We start from the raw sequence: 12,077 nt of genomic DNA, 5'->3' as shown, positions 1-12,077 counted from the left end.
TAAACCCCCGCTGACCCTCCTCCTAAAAACCAGAACATATGGGCTAGTTTTTTTCATCTTCTTCCAGCTGACTAAAATACCCATCTTTCCAAATTTCAGGAGTGGGGGGAGGGGGCCACCCAAGTCAGATTCATAGTGGCTACGGGGGGGGGGGGGGTGAGAGCTGGGGGCGGGCTGTGGGCAGCCTGCACCAAACCTGGAGCCCACCCTTGACAAAGACCCCAAGCCATGTTCCTCTACTGCCCAATCTGCCTCCTTCCTCACAAGCTGGAAAAACAAGGAAGCAGCATAAAGGCCTGGCTAAGGAGGACGTGGGCCAGGGGCTGTAAGCGAGACAGCTGTATGGGGTCTTGTGCCCTGTCATACACACCTAATGCAGGAAACTCGAGGCAGGGATCTGAGAAACAAGGAAGCCCCAAATGAGACTCCTTGTAGGACGCACTGGGCCCGGGCTTCCATGACTGGCTCCTCCCACCCTAATTTTCTGCCCTTGGCTAAGTCAGAAGCTCTCCAAGATCAGTATCATCTCATAAAATGAGGCAAACAATTTTACATAGGCACATGGAATTTTCAACTATAATCAATATACCTGTGTGCAAATGGAACCAGGTAACTTGAGGGAATGAGTGTTGGGAGAGATGGGGGAGAATGAGGAAAAGGGTAACATTGACCAAGATTCATTGTACCTATAAACTGACACGTTGAACTGAAATCCTTTTGTACCTAAAGATAATTTTTAAAAACTGAAAGCTACTTAAAGATAATTAAAAAAAAAACTTAAAGAGCTAAAAAACCTTTACCTCTCAGCACTGCTGTAAAGATCACAACTGTATACGTATTTAACTGGTTACACGATGCATGCCCACGAGATGTTCAGAAAACGGTAGCCAAAATAGTCACGATGATGATCACTGTATTTATTCAAGTAATAATAATTATTAATATTATTATTCAACTGGAAACACAACATCTGCTGCTGAAGAAAGGGTATTCAAGTTGAATGCTACCCAGCCCGTGGGCAAACACCCAACCTAAATAAACCCAAAAGGCCTTTGGAAAGTTACTGCCAGCATAGAATTTTATTAAATATCCAAATTAATAATTGAAACCTTGCCTTGAAATAGAGCAGCACAAGGGTGGGGGGAGCAGTAAACTCTTGGGGAGCAGCACCGGTGTAATGCTCATTTTTACTTTGTTTGGTGGCTAGATTTACACTGAGAGACCCGGGTGAAATATTCTATAGCGCTACCTGCAAATAGACTGTCAGCCTCCACTCTGATAAAAGGTAAAATATCCTCCACTAAATGGTCGGGTTCACAAAACCAGCCCTCAAGTGAGCTGATAAATCTGTTTTGACACACAGAGAACTATTTTCATAATCCTGAAAAAGGTCTTTCTCCAAAACCCTGCTGCCGAATCCAACTGTCCAGAGCGGGTACACACTGGCAGGCAGGCCCGGGAGAGAATGAATTCACATTTACAACGCTGCTTCCCAGACAGCCCCCCACCCCCACCCCAAAGCACACCTAACCATCACAACCACCCAAAGAAAATAAAACACTCACAAAGCCACAAACATCACAGAGAGAGCGAGCACATTTACAAGCAGCAAGTACCTTGTCAAACTCACGGTGAGACATGGAAAGCCAAGGCTGGCTCCAAGGTAGAAGCTGTATTGACTTATAGTCAATTCTTCATTAAATAGAAGCCCTGACTTCCCAAGAAGCCATATTAAAAATTAATATCAAAAAGTGTATTGCTCAGCCTAAACTCATCATTCATATCGAACAATACCAAACTGCATCCTAATGAAATTTCTCCTTCAAAATTACCCTGACACCAACGCTAAGTTGTGTAGCACTTCAGAGATAGCTAGGGCTCTGCTCCCTAGCATTTTGGGGGTACTCAAATGCCTTCACTGCAGGTTTCTGACCAGTGATTCTCACAACCCCACAATAAATCACACTGCTCAAAGCAAGGGCCTTGTAACCATTCACTGGAGGGGGCGGGGGTGGGGGGGGGGTGGCCTTTAAACCACTCACTGGGGGTGGCGATGTGGGAACCCTGCTGCTCTCAGGTGGCATCTCCAGCTTGAAGCACACATGTCAGAATGTGATTCAAAATATGTAAGCTGTATCTGGCCCTGGGGACCTCCTGGAAAATCCTGACCCCAGGCTGCTGGTCAGGAGAGCGAGGAAGCTTCCTGTGAAGATGGCCCGGCACCTAGGTGGCTGTCCCCCAACTAGGATAGTCTCAGCTCCTACAGAAAACCCCCCATCCGGTGGGCAGCCAGGCTTGTGGAAGTCTGCGAGCTGCAGGGGGGCTGGTCTGCTAGGTTCCGGTCCTAGCTCTGACCCCCGCCCCCGCAAAGAATGTCATCTCAGTTTCTTCCCCTCAAAACGGGGCAGACATCTGTACATCTATAATCGCAGCTGTACGGAAGGCAGAGATGGGAGGACTGTGTTCCCAAGCCAGCCGAGGGAAAACAGCTGGGTGTGGTGGATCATGCCTGTGATTCCAGCTACGGGGCGGGGTGGGGTGGGGGTAGGAAGATCACAGTCCAAAGCTATCGCTGGACCTTATAGGAAAAATATGAGAGACCCTATGTGAAAAATAAACTAAAAGCAAAATGGACATGGTTCAAGTGGTAGAGCACCTGCAAACCTCAATATTGCTAAAAACAAAAACAAAAACAAAAAACAAGGGCCGACACAGTACCTGTTGGATGACTGTAATGAGATATTGTCTTTAGAGATCCTGGAACATTGCCAGACATCAGCCTTCCACTCAACACGGGTCTCTGCTACCTAGCTGACTGACTGGACAGGTGGATGGACAGACAGATAGAAGAACCCAGGAAAGAGAAATTGGCAGACAATGACATTGCCTGGCCCTCTGCATCTGTACTAGCTCACTTTATCCAGTCCATACTCCCCAGGTGTCCAACACCTGGAATTCAGGGGTGCCCGTACCTTGGGGGCCATGTATTTCTCCCAGAACACTTCCTGTAGCAAAGGAGACAAGTGGGGTGAATGCGCTTTCTAGGTTCGGATGAGCAGGTGAAACAGTTATTACCACCCTGATGCTGCCGTGCCTGGCCTTTTCTGTGACATTAGGGGAGGACAAGAATCTTGGCCATGAAAAGCAGCCGGCCCCACTGGTGAGGCCGGAGGACAGCACAGGGGGCTGGGAAAAGCAGGGACCCCGTGGGCCAGGCTTTCTGGGTTCGACAGCAACGGCCGGTGGCCACTGAGTCCCACCAGCCTCAGCCCTGTCCGGGTCTGGGGAGCTCAGGCCCCGCTCTCTGTGGGGATGAGGAGAGGGGCGGGGTGAATGCCATGGACGTCATGGCATTCACGGTGCTCAGGGTAAAGCCCTACAGTCTAGCCTTCCCCTGCGAAGCAGTCACATCAAAGAAAGTAGCAAAACTGTGTGTCAACCTTTACACAAAACCACATGCACACAGCTTGTGCGTGGAGGAAACGGAACCAGAAGCCACCCGCAGAGGCGTCCCAAGCCCCTCATACAAACAGCAAACTCCAAGCCCTCCTCACTGGGAGCGGGGCTGAGGGCCTGGTGCTCTGCCACTGTGGCTGAGTGCCGGACTGGGCCCCAGGCCTTTCCCCCAGCCTTTCCTGCAACCGAATGAATGGTCAACACAAACCACAGCTTCCGGCTTCGGCCCTCTGGGCTGAGCCTTCCTGTGCTGCCCCAAAGAGAAAGTGCTGGAAGCTCCTCTCCCAGGCAAAGCTTCCCACAATAAGCCTTGCCACTCAGAGCAGGCGGAGGACGCTGCCACAGGACAAGCACCACTTCTCTTGGCGGGAGGCACGTGGGTCTCCATCCATTGCTACCACAGGTCAGCTGACAGAGGTCATCTTGTAGCTGAAAACTGGCAGGTGGCGGCCTGGCGATTCGAGGCTATCGGGGTGGCCGGGAGACGCCAGCTGGTGACACCAGATGTCTCCATCGCTGACGCACTCTGTGACCTCCATCAGGAGGTCAGAGCTGGCCTCCGGGTCAGGCAGGGAAACTGTGGGAACAAAGTATGGCCTCCAGTATACCCCTGCCCCCCCATTCCCTCTCCCAGGTGCTCTTGTTTGCCAGGCTGGTGCTCTACCACTTGCGCCACACCCCTGGCCCTACCTTTCGCTTAAGATAGGGTCTTGCAACCTTTTTCTGCTTTGGCTCGTTGTGGGTTTTGACAAGGGACTTGATGGAGACAGGCCTGCAGGGCCCGGCCTGAATTCCAGATCATAATGTGATTTCCCCTCTCCTGTAGGAAGGGCCATTAACCTTTCAGATGACAGCCCTGGGACCGGTGTGATGAAACGGTTTCCGAGGTCAGCAAGGATCTATGTTCTCAAAGCCTGACATCGACATGCAAAAGTTGTGACTGAATCCTGGTGTCCCTGAGAGGAAAACTAAGTGCCTGTGACAGATCTTCCACAGTCAAAATGCCCCATTTCCCAGAGTATCTGTCACAGATTGATAACATCCACGCAAAAAGTTAAGTACAATTATGTCTGTCACTAAGAAACATACTTCAGAGCCGGTGACTGACAACTTGCTGGAAGCTGACAAATCACTGGAAGATCACCGGAACACCCCGAGACACGTCAGGCCACCGACACCCGCGAGCGGCTCCCGGCAGGTTGCAGGAGCGGACGCCGCCAGCCAGGCCCGTGCCTGAACCGAGCCTTGTGCTCCGTGGCTTTGGGTAGGAGGCTGATCCTTTTCCTCCTGGGGCAGAGGGTGTGGGAAAGATACCCCGTGTGCCTGCGGCCCGAGGGCCGAGGGCTGGGCTTCCCCCTCAGGGATTGGGGTGCCAGCTGACTGACAGCACCCACAGAGCCTCAATTTCTGAGGGAGGGGGGACAGGGAAGAGAATACATTTTACACAGTCTTCCGGGACCCCCGAAGGTCTCAGCAATTCAAGGGCTGTCCGACCACCAGGCAGTCAGGAGAAGCTTTATGTTGCTGTGAAAAAAATATCCAAGATAAACAACTCGAGAGGGGAAAGACTTCTTGCGGCTCTTGGTGCAGAGGTTCTAGTCCATGGCCAGTCGGCTCCACTCTTTTTTCTTTCGTGCCAGTGCTGGGGCGTGAACTCAGTGCCTGGGCACTGTGCTTTAACTTTTTCATTCAAGGCTACTGCTCTACCACTTAGGCTACACCTCCACTTCTGGCATTTTGATGGCTAACTTGAGATAAGTCTCGTGGACTTTGCTGCCTGGGCTGGCTTCATTCCTCAATCCTCAGATGGCAGCTTCCTGAGTAGTTAGGATTTCAGGTGAGTCGCTGGCACCTGGTTTTTCCGTTGCCTTTTTTTGTATGTGTTTAAATTGTGGCAGAACATCAGGTAGGATCAGATGGTGGAGCACGCTGCTCACCTCATGGTGGCCAGGGAGCAGAGGAGAGGCGGGAGGCGGGGGGAAAGAGTACACTCCAGGACTGCGAACCAGACCCCATCTTTGTTTCCACCACCCAATAGGCCACCCAGTTATGAATCCATCAGTGGACTGATACACTGGTTAGTCAAAGCTCTCATGAGCCAACCAGCACTGCCTCGTCCTCTGAACAATGTATCGGGGACCAAGCCTTCAACACATGAGCCTTTTGTGGGGAGACACTTCATACACAAACCACAGTAGAACCCATAATTCCCAGGTGGCTCATCTAGTGCCAAAGAACTGCCTTTGGTAAAATGTGGAGTCCAAGTCTACCTCCTTGTGACCTCAGCCTAAATGATCCAGCTTGCTGCCTCCCTGCACACCCCCCCACCCCCGCAACCTCCACCAAATGGACACAGGCATGCTTTCTCTTTAAGAGACTGGAAACTTATTGTCTATTTGTTTTGTTTTTGTTGCCAGTCCTGGGGCTTGAACTCAGGGCCTGAGCACTGTCCCTGGCTTCTTTTTGCTCAAGGCTAGCACTCTACCACTTGAGCCACAGCGCCACTTCTGGCTTTTTTCTATATATGTGGGGCTGAGGAATCGAACCCAGGGCTTCATGTATAGGAGGCGAGCACTTTACCACTAGGCCATATCCCAGCCCCTGGAAACTTAGATATTGGAAATGAACTATCTGTCCTCACTGGGGTCAGGAGCAAGCTCTGAACTCAAGTCACTTCTGCAGGATACGTTGTGGCCATGGGTGTGACCCTTCTACACCTGACAGCTGGGGCAAGTGCAACAGGGCCGGGGCCTCCTGGCATGTCCCTGAATGTGCACAGCAGGCTGCATTTCACACAGCCTAAGCTCCTGACTGGCCTGTCACTTCGCACGCACGCGCACACACACGCACGCACGCACGCATGCACACAAGCACACCCTCCCTCAGCCGAGCCAGGTCTCCTGGCTTTGGCACCTGCACTGTGGACTGTTGGAGCCTCGGGACTTGTGTCTCTGGTTCCTGCAGGGTGCCGGCGCGGGGAAGATGTGGAGTATCGATTCTGTCATTCAGCACATCAGCTCTCCCTAATGACTCGGTGTCATCTTCAGGTTTGATAAGCATGCCTCTGATGTCTTTATCAAGCTGCTGATTCTGCTGCTCAGCAAGCCCGGGCTTGTGGCCTGCCATGGCCTCCTCCCATTCACACATCCATTCTCAGGGGCTCTACTGGCTGTGGGGCCCAGCCTCCCAGAGCTTTCCCAAATCTTTGTCCTGGCAGCAATTGCTCCTCTCCCATCCTGGCGGAACCAACCGTGAGACCCTGTGTGTGAGAGGTGGGGCTGCCTTTCTGGGTACCCCTGCAGAGGCCCAGGGAAACCCCACCATTGTGAGGACACACTCTGCTGGTCATCCCAGAAGAGGATTGGGGGCAGGATGAGACAGCCACTCCCTGCCGGGCTGTGTGTATGAAGCTAGTATACAGAGGACGGAAGGCAGAGGCTCTCCTGGACGAGACGACTTGTCCTTCTTCATCTAGAAACTCAAGACGGGTGTGTGAGGAAGAGGAGCTCTGCTGAGCCATGTTATGCGGCCTTTGGCAAGAACGCACTGAACATGGGTACAGCCAAGGAGCACCTTGCCTTGGCACCTGCTGGGCAGGAAAGGAGGTTTCTGGCCTCCTGAAAATGTTTTCTGCCCTAGTGGTAAGGTGCACGCAGAAAGGCCCTATCTCTCGGAGGCAGGCAGAAATCTAGAAAGCAAAGTCAGCACTGTCACCTGGGAAAAGGTCCACCGAGTGCCCTTTTGTCTGCTACGAAGTTAGAGGAGACAGCTGGGAGGTATGAAGTCTGAATAACGATAAAAATAGAAGCAGATCACATATGTTCTTAGCATGTTTCGAGGCAAATTCCAGGCTCAATGAAGGTGGCATGTATGCTACCAATCCCTTCCTCCCTCTTTCCAGAACCAGGAACCGTCAAAGATCTGCCAGCCCGGCTCCTGACCCGGTGCCTGCCACCTCCCGGTTGGTCAGTAGAGGGCGCTGCGTCACCACTCTGCTGGCAGCCTTGGTGGTAGCAACTTGATCCTGTGTCCACACAAAGACCACACTTGATGAAGTGTTTGGGATGCCTGTGGTTTAATTCTCCACAAGAAAACACAGCAAATCACACACCTGTTCTTACAGCAACAATGCCACCAATGTAAAAAGTATAGTTACAAAAAAAAAAAAAAAGGAAAAAGGTTCTGGGCATCTGTTCACCAGATATAGGATTTGTTCACCAGATATAGGATTTGTTCTTCTATTGTTTTCCCATGGTACTCGGGGACTTGGGAGCCGTCTGCAGGGCAATGGCAAGAGGTCCTCCCTGTTTGTGAAACCTGTGTGAAAATGAATCTGGGCCTGGGCCAGGAGGGTGTGGAGAGAATGGTGGGGGGGGGGGGGGGGGGAGCTGGCTCCGCCCACAAGAGGCTCCCAGAGGACCACAGGAAGGAGGGCTCTGCCCAGGGGCCCAGTGAAGACTTCCTGGGAGAGGAGACGTCCTCTGAGGCGGGGATGTAAGACACGCGTGCCACGCAGGGCAAATGCACAGAAGCAGGAAGCCGGCGGGGAAGGAGAGGTGGGCAGCCTGGCTTCGACTTTGGAGCCTGAAGGCTAGAGACGGAAGATAGGAAGGCACAGGAGCTGAACGTGGAGGCCTCCACAGCTCACAGGAGGACGGCTGCACTAGGCAGGTAGCCCCATCCAGAAAGAGGGGTGTTTGCCTCTTCTGGGGAATTTAGAGACGCCTGGTGCCTTGAGGAATAAATGACCATTTCTTTTCCTCAAGTAAGTAAGTAGCATTTCACTAAAAAAAAAAAAATCAAATAGATTGGCTAAGAAAACAATACCAAAAAAGCACGTATAAAAGACAAAAGCAAAAGGAACAAAAGAGTGTTGGTGAGTTAGGAGGTTTGCACAGGTGTGCACACGCTGAGCAAGGAAGGCACAGGACAGCTGATTTTCTTTTTTAACCTGGGAGAATTAATATGCATTCAACGATCTCACTGCACACTGGCTGACTTAACTCAGCCAAATTAGAATACATTTTATATTGACTATTTTGACATTTGTTTTATCTGGCAAGTAAAACAAAACTGATCCAATTTCCTTGCAGCCATTGTAAACCATAAACTGTACAACAGAGGTTATAAACTATATAAGCCTTATAAATACTTGGTTCAGCTGTGCTGCACATCAGTTCTGCCCAGCTCCCAGTGGCCGGGTGTTTTGGGGCCACCTGTTTCAGAGGCAGGTGACCCTGCTCTTCCCATTGAGCGCCAAGCTTCTAGGACAGCTCTCTCTCTGCTTCTCTGGGGGGAGACGCCATCTCTCTGCACCTCGCCGGGGGCAGCTGTAACTGCTGCTGGGTGACCAGACACCTACGGGCTCTCCAGCGTCTGGGGTGAGCCCACGCTTGAGCTGATCCTGGCACAAGCGACAGGCCTAAGACAACCCTGAGCACAGGACAGAGCAGTGCCAGGGCTGACGGTCAGCAGGAGAGGAAGTAACAAGTGTGAAAGCAGCATTGTGCCAGCCTGCTCACCCCGCAGCTCAGGGAGCTCGCTGGCTCCTCCCTCCGGCCTCTCGGTCACCAGAGAAACTGAAAATCACCTCCAAAAGGTCAGGTGACCAGGGCTAAGTACATTTTTGTTGTTGTTTTATGCCAGTGCTGGGACTTGAACTCAGGGCCTGGCCACTGTCTCTTAGGTTTTTGGGGGGTTTTTTTGCTCAAGGCTGGTGCTCTCCCACTGGAGCCAAACCTCAGCTTTTTAGTGGTTAATTGGAGGTAAGATTCTCACACTTTCCTACCTAGGCTGACTTCAAACTAAGATCCTCAAATCTTGGCTTTCTGAGTAGCTGGAAACACAGGCATGCGCCACTGGCACCTGGCACAGTTAGTTACGTTTGAAAACACTCGAAACGTCACGACAAAGACCCCGTTGTCTTTGGAAGCTGGGTCCCTGCAGCACAGAAGCCTTGGTGCTGTGGCACCGCAGAGCTCGTGCTGCTAGGCGTGGAGGCACGGCTCGAGGAGGGCAGAGGCCCCTCCCGAGGGGCGCTGTGGTGTGCGGAACCCGACAGGCCCCCACCACAGGCTGTTCTGTCCTGACAGATGTTCACTCTGCCCCCTCCCCCCACACGAGGGCTGTCGCAACCCCCAAGTGATGCGTGCGCCTTGCCATTCTCTCTTGGCTGTGTATCTCTGGAACCCTCACATGTACCCCAACTTCTGCTGTCAGTCCCTTAGCCTCCGGGGATTTACTCCAAGAGATGCCCTGTTTTATTCACGGGCAGCGGTGAGGATCAAGACCATTACACCCTCCCTCTGGCCCCACTCCGTCAGTACCAGAGTGGCCAGTCCAGGCTCTCCGTGAGATCAAACATTAAAATGAACATCACCCTCCTGAAAACATCTCATTCCCTCCCCCCCCCCCCAAGGATCTTGGTTTGTAGCACACTGGAAAAGAGCCAGTAAAAACATGAATACGATTACCAACGCCCCCCCCCCCCCCGGGTTTCAAAACAGCCAAGGCAGAGAGGAAAGCCCGCTTTCTGGAGGCCAAGCAACTCAGTCGCGTGGCTACCACACATGTCTGCTCATCAACAAGATTTTTGACTATATTTTTTTGGGGGGTCTTTTCTTTTTTGGTACTGGGGATCGAACCCAGGACGTTGCACTTGCTAGGCAAGCGCTTTGCCACTGAGCTACATCCCAGCCCTCAACAAGCTTTTTGAATAGCAATTGTAGCCTTCAGCTCTTGCTGCCTTAGGAGCCTGCGACACACAAATAAAAGAGGATACAGAAGGGCTTTTACATCCACAGAGTGCACACATCATCTCTGAAGCCACAAGTTTAAACTTTGGTAAGTTTTCAGTTCTAGCGTGCCTCAAAGTGGATGTGGTCTAATGTGCGGAGGGAGCCCAGGGACCCCCGAGCAAGTACGGAAGACGCCTCTGGGAGGCCTCACCTGGGCAGGTTGGGGGCTGGGGTGGAGGCGGCCGACGACTGTGAGGGCGTGGTGGGCTGGGACGAGTCGTGATTCCTTGGCACTTTGCCCATTCGGTACCAGATCCCCATGCTGTTCAGTTCCCTTCGGGAGAAAAGGAGGCGTCTTTAAGGGCTGCGGCAAACCAGCTCCTTCATGAGCCACAGCTTCAAAGCCCAGAGACTCCATTCTGACTCACCTCAGATGGGTCATGTCTCTTCCCATCTGTGCTCTGGGCATCCCAACCAGAGCCTAGTGTGGGGGGGGGGGGGGCGACTGTGCCAACTACCGGCCTTGGAGCCAAGACTGACTTCTCCACTGCCCGGAGCCTGCCCCTGCACCTCACGGCTGTCCAAATGAAACTGGCATGCTCTTCGGGACTGAACCAGAATGACTTCAGCCATATTCAACTTCTCCACTCCCTCCTCTCCCCACCCCCCTCCATCCCCAAACAGCCTCTTTGGGATCAGAAGCAGAAGACTAGCGTCTCTGCAGAAAACTCCGAGGACTTATCCTCTGGCTACCCCTCATCAGCTTCCCAGTGCTTTCTAGCAACTGTTCTAAGCCTTAATTCTGTCCTATTTGAGGAAGCCTTGGCTGCACAGCTGGCACCGGGCTCTGTCCTGGCTCAGGCTGCCAGGCTGCCAGCAGCCTTTCCAATGGGAAGTTTGCATCCCTCGTGGCCAAACCACATCCTTATGCAGTCATGTGTGGAGTGGCGCTCATTTTTAAGAATAAGTGCCTTTGCCGGGCCCTGGTAGCTCACGCCTGTAATCCCACCTACGCCAGAGGCTGAGCTCTGAAGATCACAGTTCAAAGCTAGCCGGCACAGAATAGTCCATGAGATTCTCATGTCCAACTAACCACCCATAGCTAATGAATTATCACTGACATTAAAAAAACAAAGAATACACTGGCCCAAGATAAATTTATTTTAAAGTCTACTTTTGCTTATCAATACAAACACAGGTAAAAAGCTATTCTTTGGAATTGTTTAAATTGTAACCATTTTAATTAAAATACACACAGTAACCGCATTTAGACTTTCAAGTTCATTACTGAATGGCTGGTTTCTGTTATTTGTATGTAAAACACTGTTTCTAGGAAAGAGGGGTTATTCTGAATCAATTCCCCCTCTTGTAACCTGTTTGCATAATTAGTTTGTAGCATGTTGCACAAAGCAGAGAGAGAGAGAGAGAGTGTGTTGAAACTGGGGCTTGAATCAGGACCAGCGTGTGGTCTCTTAGCTTCTTTGCTCAGGGCTAGTGCTCTACCACTTGAGCCACAGCTCTACTTTCAGCTTTTCAGTGGTTAATTGGAGACAAGAGTATCACAGACTTTCTGCCGGAGCTGGCTTTGAACCACGATCCTCAGATCTCAACTCCCTGAGTAGCTGGGATTACAGGCATGAGTCACCAGCACCTGGATAAAGCAGGGTTTTTTTTTTCTTAATTGGTCATAAGGCCTGGGTACTGTCCCTGAGCCTCTTTGTGTTCAAGGCTAGCACTCTTCCACTTTAAGTCACAGCATCACTTCCAGTTTTCTCAAGATAAGAGTCTCAGGGCTGGGGATATAGCCTAGTGGCAAGAGTGCCTGCCTCGGATACACGAGGCCCTAGGTTCGATTCCCCAGCACCACATATACAGAAAACGGCC

At 51.7% G+C, this 12,077-nt stretch overlaps 1 protein-coding gene across 1 annotated transcript in view; it reads right to left on the bottom strand.

Annotated features, from left to right (window-relative positions):
• Nucleotides 1-12,077, bottom strand: part of Mvb12b (multivesicular body subunit 12B) — a 148,304-nt gene that overhangs the window by 78,499 nt on the left and 57,728 nt on the right. Inside the window, exon 6 of the mRNA XM_048343001.1 lies at nucleotides 10,405-10,527. Within this exon, the coding sequence (XP_048198958.1) occupies nucleotides 10,405-10,527 (123 nt within the window). The remainder of the gene's footprint in view (nucleotides 1-10,404; nucleotides 10,528-12,077) is intronic.

This window comes from Perognathus longimembris, chromosome 1 (assembly GCF_023159225.1).
Source record: "Perognathus longimembris pacificus isolate PPM17 chromosome 1, ASM2315922v1, whole genome shotgun sequence".
Classification (NCBI taxonomy): domain Eukaryota; kingdom Metazoa; phylum Chordata; class Mammalia; order Rodentia; family Heteromyidae; genus Perognathus; species Perognathus longimembris.
Note: the sequence above shows the minus strand (reverse complement) of the source record. Positions and strands in the feature narration are given on the sequence as shown.